A 27,444-nucleotide genomic window follows, 5' to 3' on the forward strand; every position below is an offset into this window, starting at 1 on the left:
GGCGAGTTGCAGAAACCTCGCAGCCTCCCTGGGTTTGCTCCCAAGATCCCCGGTGGGGACGGGAACACGGCCGGCTGTGAAAGGGCAGCCCTGGCCGGGCTCAGATGCGGCTGGGGAGGGGGAAGAGGACACCTCAGGCGGACAAGGTTCTTTGGGTAAATCTGATATCGTTTAGTAGACCAACTCAAATAGGTGGAAAAAGTCTTCTGAGCAAGCTTTCGGGTATAAATACCCTTTGTCAGGCTGAGGAAGCAACTTGTGGTCTGCAGATGCTCTCTGAAGTGTCTGGGCGGCCGCGAGAAGATGCCGGGGAGAGGTCGGTTTGCAGGCATTGTGGTGAGAAGACAATGTCACTGCTTTGCATCGGTGTCGGGGCAGCGCTGGGGATACGGGCCACAGTGTTTCTGCCTCTGAGCTGGCTGCAGCGTCGCAGAGCCGTGCTCGCTTTGGGAGGTGGGTTTGGTGGACCTCGTACTGCGAAGGTCTCCGTCTCCCCAAAGTCACCTGTAGGGATGGGAGCAGGGCCCTCCTTCCAGCCCTGCAACAGCGCTCAGTGGAGGAAGGTTGTGCCAATGCTTCACGTTAGCGGGGCCTTCGCTCTGCACCAGCCCAGACTCTGCTCATGTGTCTGCTTTTGCTCTCAAGCTGCCCTTGCCCCCATCCATGAGAGCGGGTTCAGGCCAGCTCCTTTATGCTCTTGAGAGCTGGATCTAGGAGTATTGGTTCTCTCGGCTACCTCCTCCGTAACGTGCACATTGCTGGCTTTTCTTCTCTCCCCAAATGGCCAGGAAGGCTGAGTTATCATTTCAGTAAGAATAATAAGGCCCTTGCCATATGAGTCACTCAAGCAGAGCACAGCATTAGCAGGAATTTCTGATGCCTGTGAATACAAAGGGGGAGTCTGCGGGAGCCGAGACAGGGCTGAGCAGCGTCTTCCAGTAAGCCAGTCCCTGCAGCAGACGTGGAGCTGCCAGTTAAAGGACACGAGACGTTTTTCCTATCTTGGGGCTGGGCATGAATGTGAACGGGAGCCATGCTCCTTGCAACCTCTTCACATCCAGCACAGACCCACGCGCTCCACGGCAGGTTGTTCCCCATAGCCGGCACTTTTGCTGGGTTGATGCGTCGCCCCGGGGAGTTCATTGCTTTCATTCTGCAGGTGACACTGGTGCCGGTGAACCCACAGACGGTGGGGTGGATGCACACTTCTGTAGACTAGGATACTTATCTAGAGAGTTCACAAGTTGGTGACCTGTGTCAGAAGAGCCCACGGAGTCAACATTCACGCCTGGCGTGACTGTGCGGGGCTGCCTTTACCGGTGGTGTTTTTCTCTTCTTCTCTGAGATTGCGAACGCACGATGCTGCTTAATGACATCTTTATCCGTAGCTTTTGTCTGGTGGATGCTTGGCTGAGGCCCATTGGACTCGTTCAACACCCCACACAACCAGCTGGATTTTACCCGCTACCTGTGCACGGAGGGCTTTATAACGCTGGAACTGCTTAGGACCTGGTTCCCTGAGTAATCCAGTACCCCGGCAGTGTGAAGTGTTAGGATAAATTCCCATCTCAGTAAAACCCCAAATTTCTGGATGCCCGGGCTGAGTGCATCCGGGATGAAATGCATTCTGTTGGACTGGGTAATTACGTATTTTGGTTGCCTGGATGCTTTGTAGCGTGGCGGTTTTAAACTGCATTCTGACACACCCCAGCGTTGGTTAACGATGTGGCATGAAGAGTTAGTTCTCCCTGCCAGGTTGCCCCTGGATATGTGGATTCCCACACTCTCGTCTGCACCTGTAACAGCGAAGCAGGAAATCGTCTCCTTTTATGCTGTCATTTTTGCTCGATTTAGAGCCCAAACGTGTTCCAGCCTCGGTGGTGTGTGTATATATATCACGGGATGCTTGCTGCACGCAAAGTTCATGTTATTAGTACTTCTTACACATGGGCAAATGCACACACACACAAACCAGTACAGATTGGTTAAAATTCCCTATATTATAGAAATTAAGACTTCATGTAAAAGTCCTGCACGTGAATTCAGTAGCGCCTGGTGACTGCGCTACTGCTGTCAGCTCCGCACCTGCCAGATGCATCTCGCTGGGATATGTAGCACCCAGGGTTAACTAGATCCATCTACCCCCATCAGAGTTGCTCCGCAGTCTCATTTGGGGAATAAGGATGTGGGCTCCTTTTCTCTGAAAATAGTATTAAATTGCCGCAAAGGACAGGGGAAATGACAGCGGGATTGTGCTCGGCTCTTGAAGATCAATTCCTTTTGCGCCAGCACTTCGGGGTGAGTGGACAGCTTGAAGCATTGCTAATGGGCTGGAGAGCCTTTTGCTTCCAAGTCTCTGGTTCTAATCCCGTACGAGTCGGTATTGACCGGAGGTTTTAGACTTCGGCTAGTTGTCCTGTATGCAGCGAGGCTGGTGCCTTAGCCTGGCTCTCAGCAGATGCATTCATAGATACCGCCACAATCGGCACCGGCTGTCAGCCCCAACAGCAAGCACAAAGCACTGCATCGGCCCTGGCGGCTGAGTTCAGCTTTAACCCTTAGGTAGTGCTGCCCGGTGTCGGTCTGTGCTGCGCCCCTTCTGCAGAGGACTAGAGGCTCCCAGCTGCAGGGCTGCCGATCCGGCCCTTTCAAGTGGATGAACCAGCTGGAGTCTGAACCTTTATTACCTTGGGGCCCACTGATGCCACGGACCCTTATGGCTAAGTTCAAAAAGCACCTGTTTATGTCGGGCTCTGCTGTTGGCTGTTTTTGAGGCTCCGCTTGGCATCTGACTGACTGGGAGCTATGAATTTTTCATGCCGCGCTGACATTTCTCAGTGTGTTTTTGGTCAGCTTTGTTCCCGAGGATGAGGAAACTCAATGCAGTCGCAGGCAGCAGTCGGACGCGACGTGCTGTGAGCTTCGCTGCCTTGTGCGTGCGAGGCAGTGCTCGCGGCGCAGGCTGCCGTGTGGAGCGTGCTCCTTGGAAGCAGATTAAATGCCGCCCTGTCCAGACGCACACAGCCTCTCCGAGGAGCTCGGAGCCTCTTGCCAGGGGTTTGAAAGGTCAGAGTTACTGGAGTCGCAGCGTTTGAGACCCGGCGTCAGCAGACGCGTTCGGTTCTGTGCAGACTGTTGATAAAGGGACGGTTTCTCTCGCACTCAGTTTTTCCCCTGCCCTTTGGTATTTGAGTTTTGTTTTTCCGGCTGGTGCTGGGCTGCCTGTGTCCCCGTGCCTTCTGACTTTCTGCGCCAGCGCCTTGGATGGAAATGGTGTATTCCTTGCTGTCCGCAGGCTCCCCTGCTGTTAAGTGCTGTCAGTGGGCTTCCAGAGCATTTAGATGGATCAATAGAGTTATCATGCGCCTTGTCTCCATGCTCACCCCTTCTCAGCGCTGTGTTCGTAATAGATGGAGCGAGCGCTCCAGCTCACACAGTAATTACAGTCCCAGCGCACTCATCCAGCCACGGCTCCCCCGCGACGCGAACGTGGGGCGGATGGTGCTCGTACAACACGCAGCACCTCACTGGCACAGTGCGTGGTGCGCCACACATGCTGGCATTTCCCTGCAGCTCGCCAGCCTCAGCTCTGTGTCCAGAACAGGAGGCCCAACTGGGATATAAAGTCCAACAGAAAACAGGCCATTCATTTTTTTCCCTCTCAGCATTCATGTAAACTTTCTCCTTTCAGTGGCAATACCATAAGCTGAAGCTAGGAGGACTTCCCATCTGTGTACGAGACCCAACCCTGTTTAAATATCATGATCACAGTGCGAGGAGGTAGAGCTACAGTGTTCGATCCCTGCAAAAAGACACAGCGTCCTTTGCAAGGACACCTGTTGCGTGCACGTTTGGAGACGTACCTGACTGCAAGCTGCACTCGGCATTTTTAGTGCATCCCCCTTTACAATCCAGCCTCTTTGCTAAGTTGCAGACAGGACCATATTGCAGTTCATACATACAGGAACGACCTGCCGTTTTTTTTCATGCCTGTAATTTGCAGAAATGGTGCACCTGAGACGGACCGGAGAGTATCCACTGATGTCTTTGTGTTCTTCCTTTAGATCCCATCTAATGCCGAGACTGAAAGAATCGCGCTCCCACGAGTCTCTGCTCAGTCCCAGTAGTGCTGTCGAGGCTCTGGATCTCAGCATGGAGGAGGAGGTGGTCATCAAACCAGTCCACAGTAGCATTTTGGGGCAGGACTATTGCTTTGAGGTAAGAAGCTCTTGCATTCACTCCGGAGTCTGCTCCTGACGCACGGCATCAGGGCAGAGCAATGTGATGAGCAGGGCGCGGGTATGTGTCCTGCCCAGGAAACGTTGTGTGGGTCACAGGGGGTTCTGCTGTTTGATTTGGTGTTTATGCTGCACTGTGTAAGGGTATGCCAACCAAATGAGAGCTGGGGCCTGACGTCCTAGTAGCCGCAGAGCACGCCTCCGTGGGCAATGGGTCCCAAGCACTGACAGAGCATCAACAGATATTTGATCTGCTGCTTGCCATGTTGGCATCCTAAGTTTCTGTGTTGTGGTCACATGGAAATCATACCTCCCTGTCTGTATGAATGGAAATCAGGACCTTGTCATCCAAAAACCTCTGGTTTCTGTGGCTTGAATGAAAGGAAAGTCTCTGTGAGCTTTGGTCTTTCAAGATTTTCAGCCTCCTCCTCTGCTACCTCTCTCAGGGGCAGCACAATGGCCAGAGCAGGACTCTCTTGCAGAGAGCAGTGGTGCCTGCACAGCCCAGCACAACAGACGATTATGCAGCATGCTGTTGTATAGGACTGGGCTGTCTCGCACTGGAAAAAGCAACGTGCTATATCATGTAGCACTGTGCCTGTTCAGGGAACAGGGAAGCCGCCTCTTCACAGCCACAGGTGATCACCACTGCCGCTGTGAAGAATAGGAGCCCTATTTCTATTTAGGGGTGGAAGGCAAAGCCATGGCAGGCATCAGGTCATGCCTGAGCAAGCAGTGACAGGAACAGGTACGTTCCCATGACAGTTTGCATTGCAGGAAAACAGTCTCGTGTCTGTCAATTAGTGAAGAATCAGGCAGCAGAAATTGGCCGATGACTTTTGCATTGTCCAAATTAGCAGCAGATTGAAATGAATAAAAGGTATTTCTTAACTGTGAGCAAGGACACAGGAAATGTTTTGACAAGCGAGCGGAGCCGCCACCGTAGTCCCTAAGTCGGTAGAAGGCATCTTCCCGTGCCTTTTGCTCACCGTGGAGTTGAGCAAGTGCAGCAGGTCAGGAGGAGCAGTGTTTTGTAAATTAGGCGGCCTCTATTACATTCCACTCAAGAAAGAGAAAATGAAGTTAGATGGAAAATAGATGTGACATCCATAATATAAGAGTTGTTTACCAGTTCGGCTCGGCACACAAGAGCAGAGCAAGGGATACGAGCGGTACTTGTGGAAAGTTGATGGAGAGGGGAATTACACAAATCGTGCACTTGTGAGGAGAAAGAGTGCTTTATTTTTAAGTGAGGCTGATAAAGAAGAGGCACACGGGAAGAAAGGAGCATGTTAATTGCTGTTCTGAAGATCCGGTGGTGGGAAGAAACGGTGTCAGAAAATGCACCAGACATCCGACTATCACCGAGCGTCAGCCATGTTCCAGAGGGAAGCACTTAAGATGACAGCTCGTGGCAGGATGTGTTAATGCACCGCTCCGGCATCTCTTGAGATCCCCGTTCAAACCCTGCATCAAGTCACAAGTGAAGCGAGCGTGCAGGTCTCAGTCTAATCCCTAATGGATGCCGCCTGCATCCCAAACCCACCACCTAATTCCACGGGACCGGCAGAGACAACGGCTTAGAAGGAGCTGGGACAGCACGGGACAGAAGAAGAAGAGCAGCGAGGAGGCTTGGAGATGTGGGAGCAGACTTGTGGGAGGCCGGTGGCTGAGACACACGGCAGAGTCGCCTGCTCTTCCCACCCCTGCAGTCCCGCACGCAGTTAGACAACAGCAGCATGTGTTTAGTTGCAAGCATCCGTCTTGCTGCTGGAGTGGAAACCAGGAAGTAATCTCGTACACGAGTGTCCCCCACTCTGGCCTCTTAGCATTGGGTCTGGTTACTTGTTATTCAGGCATATATATATTGGGGTTCAGTCATGGGAAAGACAGAGTCCCCTCATGTGGCCTGTCGGCTTCTCTTGGTGAGAGCTCAGCATGGGGCAGCCCAAGCTGCCGAGGCTCTGCTGGACAGAGCGCTGGCGGCAGAGAGAGCAATTGAGAGCCGTGGCACTTTGGGGCATACGGACCCATGCTACAAGCTCAGCGTGAACGATGTCAGGTGAGAAGGGGCTGCCAAAAACACCCAGACGGGGAACTGCGGCGGTCTTGTCCACTGGGTGATGGAGGCGCTGCAAGTGGGTAAGGCTTGGCGGTGAGGAGGGGAGAGGCTCTCTGGGGCTGGACAGTTTTGTTCACCTGGACTGAGAAGCCAGATGCTGCCTTGGGAGATGAAGGCAGGGCTTCCCTGCCTGGATTGTTCCTCTTCATCATCCTCCCCTCTCACTGCTGCATCCAAGGAGTGGGCAGGGTCCCGCACGCAGCCCCCGTCACCAGCTGGCCTGGGCCCGTTAGCAGTCTCCCAGGAGCGGTGGCAGCTGAATTGGTCTGAAGGGCTGAGAGCATTCCCACTTGGGGCTTCTCGTCTGCTGCTGTGGATGGCTGCTCCTCCAGAAGCTGATTGCGCTCCTGCCTGCCTGGCGCGCGCGACCCGGGACGCCGCACGCAGCAGCTCCCCGACGCTGAGCCGCAGAGGCAGCAACCGCGCAGCTCCAAAGAGCAGAACAGCAGGGCTCACCGCAGCTGCAGATGGAGTCATGCTGGAGACTCGAGGATGGGAACAGACTGGGCAGCGGAGCCAAGCCAAGCGAGAGGTGCCAGGGCCATCTGCAGTGGAAAAAACCCAGCAGACTCCATGGGAAGCAGCTGGCTGTTTAAAGGCACAGGGCATTTTTTCTCCCAGTGCTTCTTAAGACATTTGGCGGCTGATTGCCTAGTTATCAGCGCCTTCAGGAGGACCAGGCTTGGGCTGGGGGAAAGTCAATGCCAGCGCACTGGAATGAGCGGAAACGCACCTGCTTTGACAGCGTCTGAACCTAGCTCTTCTTCTCATTGATTTAGTGCTGCAGACTTTCCGCTTCGTGCTGCCAGCCGTGCAGAGCCTTTGTTTGTGGTCAGATTTCCAAATCACTTGTTGAAGAGCTGCTTCCTCCTCCTAAGCTAATGGAGGAAACATTTCCCAGCCAGCGTGATCACCCCCGTCCATCATATCTGCTAAGGAGGCAGCATGTGCTGCAGGGTCAGTCCTTCCCCAGCCCCTTTTGTGCCCCTTCAGGCTCCCCGCACGCCAGCCATGACCAGGAGCGGGACAGTCAGGTTAGGATTCAAGTCGCTTCACTTCGGCGTGCCTTGGCTTGTCCGTCTGTGACATGGGCATGATAACACCCACCACCCGGCCTGCGCTGGGAGCTGCAGCTTCTGTTCCTAAAGCCAATTAAAGCTGAAACGGCCAAATTAACTGCAGAGCTATGAACTGTCGTTACAACCAGGTTACCTCATTTCAAAAGTGCTTTAGGAAATCCAGTGTTGCTTTTCAGATGCGAACAAAATCCACCAAATCATTTTGTCTAACTCGAGGTGCCACCCATCCAAGGGATGGGAATAACGAGTACAAATCAGTTATATTTTAGGAACTAATGAGTTCTATTAATTCAGTTTGGCCGTGTAAATTAATATCATTTTAACCAACTCTACGAGTCTTGAGATGGACAGAATGCTCTATGAAAATAATTAATAGCCCCTGAAGATTATTAATGCCACGTGATATTTAGGCCTCAGGTCAGAGCCCAGGCATTATGGCAGATCTAGGGAAAATTATATTTGCAATCAGATGCGGGAGGCACAACCTTCAACTCCAAATAGGGCTGCAGGCCTTTTTGGTCTTGACACTGAAGAATCCCCCAGGTAAGCGTGATCGCTCCAAGAGGGAAGGCTAGCATTTATTTTTTTAATTGTCCTTTGACTAATTAGCCAGTGTGGCATTGACTTGCAATTGAATAAGGTATTTGTTACATGTTAAATCAATGCCGACGTGTATTTCTATGCGGCCATAAAATACGGTGGATATACATCCTGTTAAGCAGCTGGTAAACGATTGGCCCCTAATTAACAGACAAGATAGAATGAGGACTAAATTCTCCTCATTTACACGGGTGCAAAACCAGTCTTTAATCAGAATTCCCAGGAACATCAGGGGAGTTTTGCTTTCTCAAAGGCTGCAGCATTGGCGCTGGCCAGTGCCGTGGTTGTATCGTTAGTCCCTGGGCCTCTCCGTTGGTGTACAGGCTGCATTTCCTGGCAATCACTTTGGATTTCCCAAAGTCTAATTAAAGGGGTAGAGCGAGAAGAGGTCCCTGAAACGCTGTCCAAACTTGTAGCTACGCCCCCCTCTCCAGCAATTACGCAGCAATCGGCAGGGACGCTTGATTGCTACGGTCTTCCCTGTTATTTAGGTCTAAACCCTCTTGTTAAGTAACTGTGTAATTAATGGGTAGTCCTGCAGTCCGTGCGCTTGTAACTCAGCGCTTGTCGTGACTTCTCCGTGAGAACGTGGTGCAGCTCCGCAGTCCCCGTCAGGCCACGCGTGGGCCTTACAGTGGCCCAGAACGCAGCCTCTGGGACTTCTCTGGGAGCGATCCCAACAGACCCAGCAAAGCTGCCTCCGCCTTGGGCAACAGGAACGTGGTTGCACAGGGCCAAGACTGCTCAGGGCCCCCAAAGGGCTGGACACTGGGGTTAGCCTGTGCTGAGGCAACTGGAGGCTGAAGCGGACCAGGTTTGTTGCAGGAGGATGCTGAGGAGCACCAGCTTTGGGAAGCGTGGGTGCATCCTGGTGAGAGAGCAGGGCAGGGGCAATGCAACAAAACCTGTGCATATTGGAGGCCCCTTTTCTGCAGCAGAAGACAGCCATGCCAGAGGGCTCTTTAGACTGACGCTGTGCAGTATGAATGAGCGGCGGCATGAGGGGAAGTGTTGGTTCTGGGCCAGCGGCGGCAAAGTAGATGCCCCAGAAACCAACTGGAATATCAAAAGCTGCTGCATCCTTCTGGTGAAGGCAGCGCCAACTTCTCTTCATTTTTGTTCCACCCGGGAGGCACCAGGGACCTCCGGTCATGAGCTGGGTTAGGGCAGAGTCTTGGCCTGATGCCGACTGCAGATCGAGGAGCAAACTGAACCTCCTGGAGGATGTGCAAAGCCAGGGCAGCTCGTGTCTCCCCGATGCAGCTGACCCAGGCAGCCGCTTAGGATAGCAAACATGGCGAGGGGAGGAGGAGGAGGAAGGGTAAGGAATCCTGCAGCGTGGCAATGGAGGGAGCAGCGGGAAGAGGGGAGTTACTGGACGTGGCGAAGCACGGGACCTTTGGCCTGCAAACGAGGATGTTCAGGAAGAGCGTCGCTGGACTTGGAGAGATGCAAAGAAGGTCAGAGCAGCTAAGCGATGTTTTTATCGGCCATCTGGAGCCCCTAAGACCACAGTCCTAGCCAGCTGATTTGCCAGCAGGGTTTGAAGGCGAGAGTTGGAACATGCATATTGCATTGGCGTTTGCTATTTTAGAGCTGCAGCTTGCTGGGCAGAGGCTGCCTTGGTGCATGACTGGCCCTCGCGGACCCAGCGCAGTCATTCATGCAAAGTGCGGTAATTAGTGCAAAGCGTGGTAGTGTCCTCCGCATCTCTGCCTGCAAAGATGAGCTCCCACAAGGCTTGGATGTCCATTGGCTGGGAGCAAGGGATGGAAAAACTGCCTGAGCTCCTGGACCATAGTGGAAATGACTCTAGTTCTCAGTTACAATATCTTAAGGCCTTGAGGGCCAGATGAAGCGGTGTAACTCCTTATTAGACTGTTTCTTACTTGGTGCAATTGCTGCAGGAGGGTTGGGTGAAGGAGGAGGCACATGAAAGCTTGGAGATGCCTTTACCTGGCACCTGCAGGAGATCCGAGCTGGGGGTATAAGCAGGGCAGCAGAGGCAGGAGCGTCTCCTGGAGATGGGCCATGCATCACACTTCTGGGCACAGCCCCTCTGCTTTCAGCCCTGGGCTGGGCATGCTACCTCTGTCCCTGCCCCTTGTTCCTCTAGAGCAGTGATTCTCAACCAGGGGTTGGAGCACCCTGGGGTGCCACGAGATCCTTTGAAGGGTGATATGAGGGGTGAGGAGATAAACAGGTAAGTACAGGCTCAGACTTGTCCCTGCCTGCCTGTTTCCTTGCTCCCACTGCCCAGCCCCACTGCAAGCAGTTAAGCACAGTAATAAATCATAGATGCACAGAGCACAAGGGTGGGAAGGGACCTCAGGAGGTCACATCCAGCCCAACCCCCTGCGTGAAGCTGGACCAGGACCAACTACATCCTCCCAGACAGGGCTTTGTCTACCTGGGTCTTAAACATCTCCAAGGATGGAGACTCCCCCACCTCTCAGAGTTGCCTGTCCCAGTGCTTCACCACCCTCCTCATGAGAGAGTTTTTCTTAATATCCACCCTCAGCTTCCCTTGCTGCAACTGGAGCCCATTGCTCCTTGTTCTGCTGCCACCCCTGAAACCAGCCCAGCTCCATCCTCTTTGCAGCCCCCCTGCAGGGAGGTGAAGGCTGCTATTCAACCCCCCGTCGGTCTTCTCTTCTGCAGACTCAATCAGCCCCTGGGCTCCCTCAGCCTCTCCTCACCAGTCCTGTGTCCCAGCCCCTGAACCATTTTCATTGCCCTCCTTTAAAATCAGCCAGGTTTTGAAATGGGAAACTGCTCAATTCCCAAGAATGGCGGAGGGGCCCTTGAGTCCAACAAGGGGTGCCTCGAGCCCAAAAGGCTGAGAACCGCTGCTCTAGACCATCCTTCTGGGCCTCATCGGGACCTGCATTGGTAGCCCATCCAGAGGAGAGGGAGGGTGGGGGGAGGGATGATTCAAGGGCAGGATGCCCTAGGCAGGGACAGGTGAGGAATTCAGGGGGATGCTGGCCGTTGACGCTCATGCTGATCCCTCTCTCCAGGGGCTGTTCTCTCACTCAGTGGTTGCAAAACTGGGTGGCCTGAGAGACGTCAGATGCAGAGGGATTGCCGGTCACTGGGAAAGCTCCAGTCACTCCTGTGGCATCTCCCCTGGCTGCCACAGAGGTAGAAGTGGGGAGGAAGGTGCAGTTAGCGTCTATCGTCAACCCCTTGAGCCGCTCAGAGCTGCCCCGCTTGCCCATCAGCCTTCGAGGCCGCCCCCTGGCGCTTGGAGAAACCTCCTTTTTTTGTTTGTTTTCAAAGTCCAGGCCGGAAGCAAGGTCCCTAATGCATCAGGCAAGAAATAACCCTGTTCCTTTCCACGCAGGTGACGACTTCATCAGGAAGCAAGTGCTTCTCCTGTCGTTCTGCCGCAGAGCGAGATAAATGGATGGAGAACCTGCGGCGTGCTGTGCACCCCAATAAGGTAGCAGCTTTGAGGAATGGCCTCTGTAATGGGTTTGCTCCTCGTTATTACATTTTATAACCCAGTGCATAGGAGCAGCAGGGGACGCATTGTCATTTTAGTGATGAAATGTCATTGTGGGTCAGCTTTTCTCTGCATTACTTTCTTCCCCAATTATATTTACGGGAAAGTGCCAATTATTTCTTGCCCTCTCCCCCCCAACCATCCCGTACATGCCTCCCGGTTGGTCACTGAACAACAATCAAACCTCGAGAACCTTTGTGCTCGCTCTACCACCGATGACACTGCTAATGGCACTTGCCTTTCGTGTAGTGATTTCCACGCTCGGAGCGTGTGGGACCAAGGGTGCTGTCAGGGGTGGCTGTCACCAGAGATGCAGGACAGGATACTACCCTAGCTAATTAATCCTCACAGCCCCCTCTCCTGGCACTGCTGGGGTTTGCAATGCTGGTTTTAAAGATGCAGAACCAGAGTTGCAGAGTCTTAATGTGCGGTCTGAGTTCGCAGAGGAATACGGGCTTAGAGCATGGTCCGTCCCAGTGGGCAGGCTCGGAGGCCAAACACTTCCTGCCGGTATCTGAACTTCAAACAGCAGCACTGGCAAGCTCCTCTCTTTTAGCTGACACCGGGATGCCTGAAATGCATCCTCAGCTCCCACTGAGGGTAAAGTCATCCTCAGATCAAGCCCACCACTGCCTCTTTCCTGGTGAACAAGGTTCTGGACAAAGCTGATCAAGCGCAAGGTCTTGCTACTGCCGTGGCTTCATCATCAAGCTGGGTTCTGTTGAGCAGACAAGACACACGAACGGCCGGGTGCTTTCCCTCCTGTTCCTGGGGGCACGTAGCTGTGGGAACAGACACTGCCGCATGAGGCTGGGGCCCTGGGATGCTGCTCACCCAAGCGGAGGTGCCGACTTCTGCCTTTCAGATTGCTTTGGTACCTGTAGAGCAGCCCCACAGGTGCCCTTGCTTTGAAAGCAAACCTAGCAGCCTGCAAAGAGATTTAAAGATGGGGGTGACTGCATTTCCCACTGGTGTTGCCAGAGCCGCAGCTAGGCAGGGAGGAACTCTGTACCTCTGCTACACCAGCTTGTGTTTGGGAACGAGCCCCCATCTTGGCTGACGCTGCCTGCTGACTCTGCAGGCTTTCCTCCTTTTGTTCGCTGATGCGAACTCCCGGTATCTGATTTGATATTTTTGTTCTGGACTTCGGGGCTGTTGTGTAAGTTCCTGCCCGAAACCACACACCCCTCTGTGAGCTTCCGGCCACTGTGTGCTCTTGTCGGTGCCCTGACACTGAGTGGGGTCAGGCCAAGTTGCTGCTGTAATGGGAGACCTCTAAGTAAAACAAAGGGTGGTACAGAGCCGAGAGTTGTTGACTCAGTAGCGGAGCTCTTCCCTTTGGCACTGAAACCATAAAGCAGCACGCCTCAACCAGGGCAACGGGGCAGGCTCAGGCTCTCCCTACCGGGCCATTCCCTCACGCCCACTGCCCGGAGGTAAGCGCTGTAATAAATGGGGTGCTGCTCAATTTGCAGAAGTCATGGAGGGGGTTGAGGGGTGCCTCGAACCCGATGAAGGGTGCCTCGAGTCTAACAAGTGCAAGAACCACTGTTGTAGAGCTCCCTCCTTTGGATGAGGCTTAGAAACAGGATCATGTTTCACTATAATGGGGTTAAGCTGGTCCTGGCCAAATTTCTCCATCTGAATAAGAATAGCAATGCTGGGTTCCCAGGCAGCTCGTTCTGTCTCAGTTCCCCCAGCTGTTTCAGTTAGACACTCTACTCTTATCCTAAAATATTGAACAGAGCTGCAGCAGCTGCTCGTTTCCACCCCAGAGGTGGTGATTTTCCACCCAGGAATAAAGTGACCCTTGCATGCACTTTCGGGTTCCTCTGTCGCTGCCGCGGAGGAGGAAATGTAGTGGCAATACAGGACAATGGCAGAGCAGAAGGGAGGAAACACCTGTAATACAGCTTCTGTTTTGCAAGAGGCTTTAATTATTGATAAAGCTCCTTCCTGGGCTTTTGGTTTTTCTCGTTGCGAGCCCCCTGGCAGTGGAGTTGGCAGTGGTGCATTTTTAATTTGGAGGGGTTTTATCTACCTTGTTCCTTATATTAATTGGCACCAGTAGACTTGGAGAGCACTGTGATATTTGCAAAATTAACATAAGCAGCATTATTATGCAAATTCCAAAGAGCTAGTATTTCCTTAAAATAAAATGTAATTAAGCCTCTGCTTGTTTAGCACATCGGAAATAATTAGCTCGTTTCTCAGCTTTTGTTGTTTATGCCTTTGTTGTTTTCTTTTTCACTTGACCTTTTTTCTGTATGTGTCTTTTCCAGGACAACAGCAGAAGGGTAGAGAATATGTTAAAGTTATGGATTATTGAAGCCAAGGACCTGCCAGCCAAGAAAAAGTACTTGTGTGAATTATGCCTGGATGACGTTCTTTACGCACGAACTACCTGTAAATTGAAAACTGACAATGTCTTTTGGGGGGAGCACTTTGAATTTAATAACCTCCCATCGCTCAAGAACATTACCGTGCACTTGTACAAAGAGACCGACAAGAAGAAGAAGAAAGACAAGACCAACTTCATCGGGCAGGTGAACATCCCCGTGGGCTCTGTTACGGGCCGGCAGTTTGTGGAGAAATGGTACCCCGTGGTCAGCCCCAACCCCAGCAAAGGCAAGTCTGCAGGGCCCATGATCCGCATCAAGTCCCGTTATCAGACCATGAGCATCCTCCCCATGGAGATGTACAAGGAGTTTGCCGAGTACATCACTAACAACTACATGGTGCTGTGCTCCGTGCTGGAGCCTGCGCTGAGCGTGAAGAACAAAGAGGAGATGGCTTCGGCCTTGGTTCACATCCTGCAGAGCACCGGGAAGGCCAAGGTAAGAGCCCCGGGCCAGCTGCGCGTTGCCATTGGGCCCGTAACAGAGCCCACGGCATCACGTTTCGGGGTGCTGGAAAGTCACACATGGGCGCGCACTTTGTGGCTCGAGGCCGTCCTCAGTCACCCCGTTATAACTGGTCTGTCACAGAAGAGCGTCCCGGGGGCCCACGAATCCTGTCTTTGGCGAGGGAAGGTGTTGCTGACTGAGGCTGTCTTGGAGCACATGCAGTGTCTCTGGCAAGCGCCCTTTCAGAACAGGGAGAGCTGGGACAGCTGGGCAGGAGCCGGCCGCGTTGCTGGTGCCCCCAAGGTGCAAGCTGCGCAGACCAGCGCTCTCTGTCCCATGCAGGGGAGTCCTTGCCGTCACTGTCCCCATGTCATGTGTAAAAGGCTCGTGGTCAGTGGTGGCACCAGGCACAATGCCACGCCTGAGAGGAAGAGCCGCTGCGTGTCGCCGCGTGAGCATGCTGTACTCGTGATCACTGAAGTGGCTTGCAAGCAAGTATGGCTGGCGACAGCTATCACCACAGCGGCACAGGGCTCGCATTGGTATACCGATACCTTAGAGCCCCGCTGCCAGCCAGCGTTGCCGTACTGGCACAAAGGCAGGCGCCAGCCCCATCAGCAGGGGCCCGGTGTGCATGTGGGAGAGGAGATAGTGGGAGCGAGGAAAGGACAGAGGCAGCCCCGCACTTTGCTAGGGGCCAGGCCCAGGGAAGCTCGGGAAGCAGGGGAGCGCGTTCCCACCTGGGCGCCTGCGTCGCTGCTGGAGAACCCGGAGCCTCTCCACGGGGGAAGCGAACAGACTTGATAAATCTCCCCCAAAGTGGAGCTGCTGCTTCCGCTGCCTGTCATCTGCCATTGGCATTTAGCACGGGCTTTAGAGAGTTGTCAGAGAAGCGGGAGTTATTGGAGCATGGGAGCCTTTGTAGAGAAGATGGGCAAGCATCAGCAGAGGAGGAAGGAGAACGGATGGGAGAGAACGCCCCGCTCGGCGCACGCCAGAGCTGCCTGGCGGGGCCTCGTGAGCAGCTGATGGAGGAAGGAGATGTGGCCAGCCAGCAGAGGAGCGAAATCGTGTGTGTCCTGTGCTGGGAGGCCGTGGGGACCTGGCAGAGCCAAGTGCATGCCCCCACCACAACAGGTCCAGAGACGCCGGGAGCTGCCTGGGAGCCTCACACCGTTGCCCAAGGGAGCAGCCCTTCACCAGGACCTCACTGAGCTTGTGACTCTGACTCCTTGCCCAGAGGAGGGCAGGCTGCTCAGGCTGGAGGGGGCTTTACCTGTGACCCCACAAGTCCCAGGCCGCCATACTCTGGCTGCTGGCAGGGCAGAGCCGGGGGCTGCTTCGGGCCAGGGTGGAGCTCCCTGATGCCCGTTGTCCGGCAGGGCGACGGCTGCTCCCAGCGCCCTCCCTCCCTCCCTCAGCAGCTCCTGGAGCCTCGTCAGGGTCTATCCAGATGACGTCTCGTTCCCCACGTGGCTCTGCCAGGCTGCGCGTGGCTCTAGTTACTCTGCTAAATGGAGCTGGGGGGTGGTTTAGTGTGCAGCCCTGGAGACAGGCTGAGAGGGAAGCCCCCATGGAGATCTGGGGCAAGAGGAGGGGAGCTGGGATGGTATGCTAGCTGGACTGGTCTGTGTCCCTGTCATCACTCCTCTCTTTCTGTAACCCCTCGTGCCCCATCTCGCTTGTGTTCAGCAGCAGTCTCTTGTTTCCCTCCTCCCCAGCCTGTAGCAGGAGCAGCTTCGTTGACTCCATTTTGGCTCGTGGCTTGGGCGGCTGTTTGCATTTCTCCGAGGGGCGCTTGCAGAGCTGCGCCGTATCTGGGGCATGGAGGACGTAGCCCCCTCCAGCCCAAGCACAAATGCCCAGCTGGTGCCTTTCTGTGCAGAGTAACCCGTGCTGATAGCACATGGTGCTAGCCTGGGACACGTCCGCTCAGCACCGCAGACATGCAGGAACCTCTCTGCTCATGGAGCTGGAGCCAAATGAAAGCCCCCGTGACCCGTCTGCGGGGCAGGGGAGAGTTTGCTCTCTGGTGTCAGAGCTGGATTGCTCGGGGGTTCGTGCTGCGTCTGCCCCCATGGGCACACTGCCCAGGCCGGCGGGAGCCTCCTCGCACAGAGGTGGTGCCCACACTGGTGCTCTGCAAGCGAGCACTGCCGCGGTAATAAATGACCAGCAATTAATGTTGCTGATCAAGGCCTTTTTGTTGGCTGCAAAGCCGCAATTAAAAACAGAGTGAGCACTAAACGTCCAGCGGTTATCAGCTATCCGTGCAGACTCGTTAGCTGCTAATTGCTCCTGCGCTGTTTCAGGCTGCTGTGTCCAGTGCTGATTTTGCTGTAAATATGGCTTAATCCTTTCTTGAAGCAGGCGGCATTCAGATCCCTGTGCCCAACCGGTGCAGGGCGGCCACGTGCCCCTGGGCTGGGGCCACGTTCCCCCACGGCCATGTGGGGCTGCTTCCCTCCTTCAGGCCTGCACAAGGTTGCCTGTGCCTGCACACAGCATCCGAGGGTCTTTTCCCTGCTCCGCCACTGACTCACTGGGTGGACTTGTTCAAGTCACTTTGCTGCACTGTGGCTCAGTTTCCCCCATTTTTGTAAAAGCTGCAGATTGACCGTGGAGCCAGGAGGAGCGTAGCGGGGATGTGAGTTGTCGCACGGGACCTTTCAGATCTCAGGGGCGTGATGAGCAGCTGCTCAACCCTGATGGAGACCTCGGTGGGTGTGGGTCAGGGCAGGGAAGCGGGCGGCAGGGAGCGTCAGCATGGCAGCTGTAGCATTTTGGCCCGGCTATCTTGTTTACAAGGAGGGGGGTGAAGGCAGGACGATTAATGCTGAGGCCCAGAGAAGTGCTGAATGAGCGCAGGTGGCGATGATTCCCCTTCTCTCTCTCTTGCCTTTCTTCCCTTTCCTCGGCTTTCTCAGAGTCAAATCCTCTTGCAGGTCTGGAGATGGAAAATGCCAGTGCCTAAAAAAAATGCGGTGTTTCTTGTGATCGCTGCATGAGGAGGAGAGAAGGTGCCCCCTCCGCAGGGCAATGGGAGGCTTCAGTGCATATTGAGAGGAGGTTTGCAAGCCCTGACAAGTGGCCAAGGCAAATAGGTGGGGAGAAAAGGGCAAGGCATTGTGCTGAAGCTGAAAGCACAAGCAGCCCGGGGCCAGGGAGCTGCCCCCACGCAGGAATGCCTGGAAAGGACCCATGTGGAGCCGGCTCCTGCCGTGGGTGCAGCTGCCTCTGCTCTTTCGATGCTGGGGAAAAGACTGGCCTGAAAATAGCACTGTTGTGCTTGGAGGCGAGCGCGTGGTCTGGTGGCTCGGAGGGGGACCGGGGCTGCTGGGGCTGTTCTTGGCTCTGCTGTTGCTTTGCTCCGCTCCTCCGCTTCTCGTCGCCAAAGATGATATAATATTTCTTGCCGGAGCTCCTGCAGTTTATTTAATCCTGAGATCCCTGCAACGTGCCCAGCCAGCCCCACCTGAAAGGAGCCTTGTTATGACCAGCAACATTGCTGTCGTGGTCCAGGTTTCTTTTTAAATGAGCATCACCACATTGTCCCTGCCTGGATCTTAAAAATACTGGAACCATTTTGACGAACATGAATATGTAAAAACTCACCTCCCACAGTGGCTGGCGGAGCAGACGGCCCAGCCGACAAAGCTCCAGCTAAACTGGCTGTTTAGCTGTAATAAATATTTACCATGTTGTGCATGGAAATGAGGAATGAAGTTGTGTCCTTATTTGTTTGTGCTGGGAAGATTTGCCTCCCCTGGGCTTCAGGATTTAGTCTTCTATCCAGCCAGCCTTCTGGAAGCACCCTGCTTTCTCCTTTTCCATTATTCTCCGAGGAAATGCCGGGGTCACAAAGCAGACTGCAATTCGGAGGCCACTTGGTCGTCTCTGCGGCTCTGTGGGGACCTGGCCAGAGCACCAGTTGGGCTGTGATGCTGTTTGAACGCGGAGAATGAAGACTGGAGCCCGGGTGGTTGACACGGCGCTCTCCGAAATGCATCTCGACAGGCCAAGGACTTGCTAGGAGCAGAGGGCAGAGGCCCGACAAGCAGGGGCACAGCTTGAGAAGTGCGATATGACCCCCCGAGTCGGCTGTTTCTCTTGGATGGCCCCTCTTGCCAGGAAGGGCAGTTAACTCGGAGAAGCCGTGGCGCAGGTCTGAGCCCAAGAGCATGGCGTGTCCCCTGGCATGTATATAACTGGCAGCAGCTGTGGCATTTCCACCACAAAGAGTTTATCTATCTGATAATATTTTATAGCAGCCGTCGTCAAGCTAATTATGCCTTTAATCAGTTTTATAAGCACAAAAAGTCCCCCCCCACACACATTTCTTCTTCCCCTTTTAAAGCCAATAATTATGTGGGTTGAAAAGGGAAAAGATAGGGTGAGTGGCAGCTCCAGAGATAAGTGTTATTTCATTTGGCGTTGTGCAGTACAAGCGTAGGCATTTCTGGACCATTCCCTCCTTATCAGCGCTTTGTATTCAGGGACCATTGCCGCCAGCTTGAGGGGATTGTTTTCGTAATGTTGGACACAGTCAGCGCATGTGGATTTAGTGGACATTTGATGTATTAATGTTTCATTCCTTCAATTAGCTCTTTAATGCCATAAGCAAGGTCACTGCTCTAGATGCCTCCACATTATCCTGTTCATCACTGCTTTCCCTACCCCCAAGAGAAGCCGTAAGTGTTGTCTCTGGTTTTAAAGAGAACAATGGACAAACTCTCTGAACTGTCGAAGGCGATGGGGGTAGTCGCATTGCCCACTGGGGAAAGGGCTGCTCCGTGCAGATCCCAGGACGTGTGATGCAGTGGCTAGGACTGAAGATTGGGCGTCTGGGTTCTTGCACCCATGTCCCCTTTCTGCACGGTTTTGGCTATGTGGCATCCCACCACCTCTCACTCCGTCACCACCGCACGTAAGCGCGCCCGTCCTGGATCACTGAGCAGCGTGCATGATAGCCCAGTGCAGGCTGCCATGCCCCAGTCTCAGGGCTGGGCTAGCTGCATGGCAGGCGAGTGGGCCCACAGCTGATGGGCAGTAGGCGGCCGGGGTGAGGACCAGCGGGTCCTGACTCCGAGGCCCTGCTTTGGGTTGTGGTTGTCTCGAGACGCAAAGGGCTCCATCTGCGAGCTTCAGCATCTCTGACATCACCACGCAGAGGCATGTCAGGGATTGGCGTGCTCTCTCCAGCTGATGCTCGCAGATCCGTGAGCTAGGTTACGCCCTCCTGAGACAGCAACGCTGAAGCCTTTGCACCTCGCTGCATTTCTCCTCATCTGTTCCAGTGGCTCCATCGCTGGAGGGGCATTTCGGAAGCCTGTGTCGCTGCGGCAGGGTCGGGGGAGACCACCTGCCTCAGGTAGGCACCTGCCACACCACGTGCCATCCTGTCATGCTTGTGGCAGGCATGGGGCCTTGACAAGGGAACGCCGGCTGCTGCGAGGGGAATCGAGATTCAACTTACTTGTGCTCCCAGGGCTGGTTTTTGCTCCTGAGCCCAGCTGCTCCCAGAGCATCTCCCGTGGTCTTTGTCTTGGACACACTTAGTGTTCACAGCCTCAGGCGGCTGCTTTAGTTTGCACAGAGGGGTTAAAGATTTTTCATCTCCAAGTTTGGCTTATAATTGCATCAGGCCTGAATCCGACTGGCCACAAGTGTCCAGAGCACGTGCTCCTGAGCCACGGGCTCCATGCCGCTTACTTTGAAGATCTGTCCCCAAGTGTTGGCTTCCTTGTGCAAAGGATGGCCTGGGCCAGAGAAAGGGAGGGACCCCTGGCACAACTGGCGAGGACAGCGGGGGCCTGGCCATTGCGAGTGCTCCAGTGCCCACCCCTGAGATTTCCCCTGGGAGAGGCTGGCCCCAACGGCACAGGTACGGCAGCCACCGCTCTGCCCGCACAGCCTGTCCTTTGCAATAGCCGGACACCGAATGAAGCAGGGAACCAGGCCATGGCATCCCCGGTCCCCATGTTTCTATTTGGCCACAGCCTGGGTGGCCTGGGTGACGGCAGGCACGTGCTGCAAAAGGGCATCTTGGTTTCTTGCCATTAAAACGCTGACGTTTGGACACCTCCTGGCATTACTACACATGTAATCTCCAGTCCTATCCGCTCCTAACTGCAGTCCTGACACTCCCCTCACTCCCACGCCGCTGTCCCCGCTGGACTCGGGGCCCACTCTTTGAAATAACCGGCAAGCTTATTACCTTTATCACTTCAATCCTCTTAAGGTTAAGTCAATCCTATTAATCAGGCTCGTGATGCGGAGAACCTTATTATTTCAAAGTCAATCTGCCCATCGGCCCGTTATGATATTAGGACAATAAACTCCACCGCGGAAGGGGGTGCGTTTCCAGAGCCGGGCGTGCGGGTGTCATAGGACTCATTAGCGTTAATGACCATTTAAACCTCTCGTGCATCCAGCTACCAACATATCCCCAAAAGGCAAGGAAGCTGCCTCGGTTATTCCCCAGGAGGGGGCAGGCTTCTAAAATCCTAAAAACGTGCGATCTCTGCCGGCTGCATCTTCCCAGGCCGTGGCTACCCGTGGTGCCTCCTTCCCAGGAAACACTGCTACCGCTCAGCACTTCTAACCTCAGGTGCTGCGATTTCCCAATGGCAAAGCCAGCCGGCTGGGGACAGCTCCGCATTGCTGCGGCAAGCACGGCGAGAGCGTCCTCGCTGTGTGTGCAGGCCCACGGGCAATCGCGTGTGGGTTGGGATGGGAGCAGCCTAGCAATGGACTGCTCCCTGCAGGGTGGCTTCAGAAACCCACGGGCAGGCCTCCTGTTTTCTGCTCAAATCTGTAGGGTCTCGAGGAAACGTCTGTGGGATCCCACTGCTCTTCTCTTGGCATCTTTCTCAGGTGCGGGAGTGTACCTGGATGTGCTTGCAAGCACGTGTGCCCCCACCAGCACAGGTTGGAGGGGGCATTCTTGCAGCTGCCTGTGAGCTGGGCCTCGTCACAGAGGCAGCGCCACGCAGTGACCAGTTAAAGTTAGCACAGGTTTGGAGACAGCCCTCGCCTGAAAGGGACCGGCTTCGCACCCCCCAGACACATGCTGGACGGCTCGACCGTGCGTCTGCCCACGTCCTGACTGCGCGTAGCGAGCGTTAAGCTGCACGTGTGACACCAGCCTCCGTGGCTGTGGGGCCAGGTGTCATCCAGGGACTGAGAGCGTGGGTGGGCTTTAAAGCTGTTCGGGGTTTATCTCAGGCTGCCCCAGCTCCCTGGGGCAAGGCTTCCTCCTTCAGGTAGTGTGGGGAGCTGAGTGTGCCTTTCCTCTCACGTTGCGTGGGTGCGCGTTGTGCATCTTGGGCACTAGCTCAGCAATGGCTCGGGCAGCCGCCGACTCAGTCCACGGTGGTGGGATTCAGGGGTGGGTCGGGGGAGGCAGTCACCCTCGGGGATGCTCTCAGTGAGGTGCCCTGCAGGTTCCTGCCCCTGCCCAAGCTCTGGAAAGGTGGTTGCTTCCTGACTGGCCTGTCGCATCGTAACCTTGGGAACATGGAGGTGCATTACTGCCATTCATGGACCGTATGGAGCATCCATCACAGCTGACCAGGAGAAGTCCCAGAGGGCCTAATTGCCACTAAGGCCATTTAATAACTGCATGCACTTTCTCTGGAGGTCTGTTTTGGAAGCGCCAGCGCGCGTGCCACAGCTGGCCTGTGTGGGCCCCGTGGCTTCTCTAAAAGGCCGGGGGGAGCCAGCCCTGCAGTGCACCAGCGTGCCCTCGATCTATTTGGCCAAGCCTCCAGCCTCTGTTGTCTCTGGGTGTGCGACGTGCCAGGGGCTGCGCAGGTTCGGCTGGGTCCAGGCTGAAGCAAATCCCTGCATCGTTTATTAAGCAGCCTCTGACTCTCCCTGCTGGCCTCCCCCTTCCCTCCGCGCTCCACCGCAGTGAAATCAAGTGTATTATTTCCTTCCGTAGACAGGAGCCCAAATGAAACCAGCCCCCTCCTCCTGAACCAGGGAGCTTTATTGCTCTTGTTATTGCATTCATCCAACCTCCGGTACATGAGTGAGGGAGGCCCAGGGAGGGCTTCTGCAGCCTGCTGTGTCTGGCTGCCGGGTGCCAGCTGCTGGCAGGTTGAAGGCGAGGTCCGGAGGAGTGACCCACAGCTGATCCGGCTCATGTCTGTCCTGGGAGGCCGGGCCCAGGAGGATGGCACACAGCGTGATGTGGCAGGATGCCCTGGGAGCCCACGCAGGAGCGAGGCGAGGGACAGCTTTCCATCGTGTCACAGGCCCCGCGGGGATGTTCAGGTCTGGATGTCACGCCTGCTTGCTCTGATTTGGGAATGGGGACGGGGCCAGCTCGCAGAAGATGAGCACCCAGGGCCCTCAAAGGCCAAGGACAGGAGTTAGAGATCTCCCAGAAACAGGCTGCCACGAGTCTCCGAGCAGGCCGTGGTCGGTACCAGGTGACATCCATGCAAGGAGTTCCCAGCTGTCTTCTCAGCTCTGGTGTCTTTTTGGGTCTTTTGTTTCAGTTTTTGGATTCTCGGCTTTTGAAGTCGCCAAATTTCTCATGGCTTCAGGCTGGAACTTGGCCTGGGCCATCCCTGAGAGGATGCAGGGCTTGTCTTTGTATTCGAGCTCCAAGGGCAGCCTTGCTTTGGGCCTCGTCGCCTGGCTCTGCATTAGCTCCGTGGTCGATGGAGCTTTTACAGCCCCGGGGCTCCGGCAGCGTGGGCCGAGGCGTCCCTGCTCCCAACCAGGTCCTCAACTGACAAAAAAAGTGAAGCCTTGGCTGAGCGGAGCTCTAAAACTCCCCGTTCCTGAGATAATTAGTATGTTGGGGAAGTGACAGGAAAGAGAATCAGGCAAAAGCCAAGGTCAGCAGCTGCTAATTAAGAATCAGCACCTCGTGTCAGGCTTGGAATTGAAACATAGACCGGGAGAGACCTGGGCAGATGAAGGCGATGGCGTTACACAGATAGCAGCTCCCGGGATTGGAGAGGGGCTTCACGTTTCATTCCGGCTCGGCTGATAAAAGGGGTGAAGCGCAGAGAAAATAGCCAAGGGAAGGAGAGAGCGAGCTCCGGGTCCAAGAGCTTGCGGGGCCGTGAGCGCGTCTGTCTGAAGAGATCCTCCCAAGGATACTGATTGTAAAAAGCTCATCTTTCCTGTGAACGCAGGAGCGTGGCAGATGCCATCCAGCCAGCTCACGGAGTTGGCCTGGGTGCCAGGGTGCAGCCGTGCAGCAGCACTGCATGTCCCCATCCGGACGGTGAACGGACCAGCAACGCGGCCCAATATTTTCTGTCCCCTTGGCCCTCCCTGAGGTCACCCAGCATTTCAGTCGTTGCTCCAGGTTTTGCAGGGAAGGTCTTGCTCTCTGCTGAATCCCGTGCATGTGTATTCAGGTCTCCTGGCTGCATCCTTCACAGACCTGAAGGTAGAAGGAGCCTCTGCAGATTACGCTGCCTCTTCTGCAAATGATGCGAGAGCTGGGAATGGCAGTTAGATGCACCTGCTGTGGCTTTCGAAGGGCCTGAACCCGACCCATACCTGTTGTACATCTGTGGTGCAGCGATGGCATCGCTGGAATAGCAGATGTCCTTACTGCAAGGCGAGGGAGGCGGTGGAAGGCAGCGAGTGTCCACGCCGGTGCATTATTTAGTGGGCTGGGAGCTGAAGAGCTCTGGCAGCAAAGAGGGGCCCCCCGCGCCACCTTTTGCACGCGCTCTGCTGAGCATTTGTGTCCTGCTGCCCCTTGGTTTTCTCTTCCGTGGAACACTTTTTTCATGGTGTTTCCAGTAAGAAAAGGCCGAGCTATCGCAGGGATGTCAGGAGCCCGTGTCCGGCCCAGGGAGATGCTGAGGGCTATCATTGGAAAGTTGCCACATGCACTGTCTTTAATGGAGGCTCTCGGAGAAAGCAGTGCTCTCCCCGCCGCGGCTGTCCTTGGGTCCGGTGGGGTACTGACCATCCATCCTACACACAAAGCAAGGCCCAGACTCATTTAGGGGACGGAGACAGGATCAGCGCGACTCCTGGCCTGATTTTGGTCTGAATCCGCATGCAGCCGGTTGCTCGGGGAGCCTGGCCTTTAGACAAGGTGTCGGGGAAGATGGAGGTGTATGTTCAGCTATCACCGAATAGCATTTGATTTCCACGTCCTGTAAATATGTCTAATCTCCCTAACGAGGGGAAAGCAAAGTGCTGGCTATCAATCACGGCGGCCAGTGAGCTGCACTACAGCTGTCAGTCTGCGTGTGAGCAATTGGCTATCTCGGGACTGCAGAGCCGCTATCAATCTTTCTGTGTTTTCCCACGGTAAATGTGCCCTGTGCTGTCTGGAGAAAGGGGCCCAGCAATGCAGCACCTCGGCAGATTAAAGCAGCTCGGGGTCGGGCTGCGCCGCTCTCTAGGTCGCCTGTAGGAATTCAGCTCCGGTTGGAGCGCACCGGGGTGAGCCGGCGTCCGCGGGCAAAATGACCCACCGTGACTGGAGCTGGCTGTCTCCCTTGAAGGCAGCTTGACGGTGCCAGCTGGGGGCAGGGCCGGACCACCCCCTTTACCTCAGGCCCAAGCCTGGGGAGCGCTGTCAGCGCCCTGTGGGCAGAGGACGACGGTCTCCAGGGCAGTCCGTCTGGCACTGCTCAACCACTTCGCTCGCTTGGAGGTGCCGCCTCCTTCCCCAATCTGCTCGCCAGCAGTCTGCTTGGAAAGGGCCTTTGGATACAAGCTCAGACCAAATGTCCACCCTCTCCGGAGACTTCCCGCATCCATCCTGAGATGCCAAACTCCCTGGACTGTGGCCATCAAGTGTCAGCCTCTGACGGCTCGCGCTCGGAGCACGTGGAACCGCTCCCTGCCCGTGGACTGCTTCCCGATTGCCTGCTCCTCGCCGTCTCTGCATGCGAAAGCTTTTATCCCGCAGTAAGAGCCATTTGTTTCTGTTTGCTTTAAGCCGCTTTCAGATGAGAGCGTTTGCATGTGAAGTTCATCGGGGACGATGTGCGTGTAGACCAACTCCAAAAAGCGCCTCCAGAAACTACACTTTGTCTTCATGGAAAACCGACTCTCAGGCCCACCTCGTCGCGGTGCCACTGCTGAGAGCAAGCCGGTCTTCCCCGGGGTGGCAGGCAGCAGGCGTTTGGGTGGGATTGGATTTTAAGGGTTCTCCCATGGGGATTTATTCAGTTTCTGACTCTGCATCGCCTGAGATCTGTTAGCACTTGAATGCATTTCAGGGCTCTCTTTTTAGCCATTCACCGGTGCAGCCCTAGGCATTGAAACCCCTCTCCAGTGCGGTCAGCTGTCTGAATGCAGCTGCAGAAGATAGTGGCGACATCTGCACCCACAAGCAGGGAGCCTAGCAGGAGACACCCTTAAAACCAGGGCCTAAGTGACAGCAGTGGTTGTACTAATAGCTTGTCATCGCTGGGGGGGTTGCTTTTCCAGGGGCTATGTGATGGTGCACACAGACGGCGTGTCTCTCCCACGGGGATGTGGGGGGAGCTGGGGAAGGGGCAGGGGGAGCTGAAGTGTTTTTTCCATGCAGAGCAGCAGCAATCGTGCATCTGCACCCTGCCAGGCGCCATTGTGCAGAGCAGAGCGGAGGACTGGTGACAGTGCACGGTGACCCACCACGGGCTTTCCGTTTCAGGATTTCTTGACCGACCTCATGATGTCTGAGGTGGACCGCTGCGGGGAGAACGAGCACCTCATCTTCCGGGAGAACACGCTGGCCACCAAAGCCATCGAGGAGTACCTGAAGCTCGTGGGGCAGAAATACTTGCAGGATGCCTTAGGTACGTGCACGAGGGAGCCGGGTGGGAGGCTGGGTCTGGTCTGCGAGAGGCCGTCTGTCACCTCCCCTGGCATCCCATGTCAGGGGGAGGGTGTTGAAGTCTGGCCCCGGTGCTGCCAGGGGCATCACAGCAGCCCTGTCAGGCTGCCAGGAGCCTGCAGCCTACAAGAAACAGGCATGACGTGGAGCAGATTGCAGGGCCCCAGTATCTGCCTCGGGACTGTGCCTCCCAGCAGGCCGCGCAGCCAAACAACGTGGCTCCAGATGGAGGGCCACATGCTCCAGCATGCAGGCTGCCGGGTCCCCGCTGCACAGCTGTGCGGGGTTGGGGTGAAGTCAGTGTTCGGTTCTCTACAGCCGGATCTTCAGCTGGCTTGCAGAGGAGGCAGCAAATTGGTGCATTAAGGGGTCATTTGTGCACCAGGTTTTCTGCCGTAGCATCCAGCCACCCCACGGTGCTGACCCACAGCATGTCGCATCCCAGACCCGCAGTCCCTGCGGGATGCGGATGAGATTGGTCTGTTTAGTGTGACGGCTGTTGCTTTCCGAGTTGTCAGAAGACCCCATGCTGGTGTTTAAACACGGCTGGCTCTGGGCAGCCTTTCTGCAGCTGCAGACCCAGCTTTGGGGCAGGGTGGGGAGGAGATCCCCATGCATGGACAGCACCGCACGTCGAGGAGGAGGGGGGTGTCTCCCGTGGAAGCCAGTCTCCTAGGCTTGGCCAGAGGGTCCCTGGGCCGGGGTCCAGCCTGGTGCCCGCATGCGTGACCCTCCCTGTCTGGCTGGCCGCTATTCCTCTCATGGTGCTGGCTGCATGTCGGGGTCCTTGTAGTGGGCAGGTGGGGTGGTTCGTGCCAAAACGCTGGAAGGGCCAGGGTAAAAATCTTAGGTCTGGAGATGGATGGAAGGATCCACAAACAGATTCAGCCCGAGCCCGCGAGGGGAGAGAGGGATGCGATTTGTTCCCACTGTCTAATGATTTGCAGCTGACGGCTGGCCTGGGAGGAGATTACCTTTACAAAATGCTAAAAAATCTGGAGATTAATGAAAGGCCAGGCTTTCAGGCTAGTCCCCTGCCAGGGCGAGAAGTGCCTATTCCCCAGCTGCCTTCGGCTGGCACGGGAGGTGGCGGCAGGGGTTGCTGGCTGTTTGGGGCAATGATTGTTCATAGGTCTCTTATCAGGGAAGCGATTCATCTTGGTGTCACCAGGTAATACAGCAGCACATGGTGCTTCCCTGTAAACCATGTAATAGGGCAGGATAATAACAGCAGGC

The 27,444-nt window shown here is 55.3% G+C and overlaps 1 protein-coding gene across 9 annotated transcripts in view; it reads left to right on the forward strand.

The window, feature by feature from the left end:
• DAB2IP (DAB2 interacting protein) overlaps positions 1-27,444 on the forward strand; it is a 299,614-nt gene that overhangs the window by 248,656 nt on the left and 23,514 nt on the right. For all 9 annotated transcript variants that reach the window (XM_019510851.1, XM_019510848.1, XM_019510849.1 and 6 more), the window contains 4 exons: positions 4,065-4,218; positions 11,386-11,484; positions 13,830-14,384; positions 26,026-26,170. In XM_019510851.1, the coding sequence (XP_019366396.1) occupies positions 4,065-4,218; positions 11,386-11,484; positions 13,830-14,384; positions 26,026-26,170 (953 nt within the window). The remainder of the gene's footprint in view (positions 1-4,064; positions 4,219-11,385; positions 11,485-13,829; positions 14,385-26,025; positions 26,171-27,444) is intronic.

The sequence above is a fragment of the Gavialis gangeticus genome, unplaced genomic scaffold (assembly GCF_001723915.1).
Source record: "Gavialis gangeticus isolate Ggan-Ray unplaced genomic scaffold, GavGan_comp1, whole genome shotgun sequence".
Lineage (NCBI taxonomy): Eukaryota > Metazoa > Chordata > Crocodylia > Gavialidae > Gavialis > Gavialis gangeticus.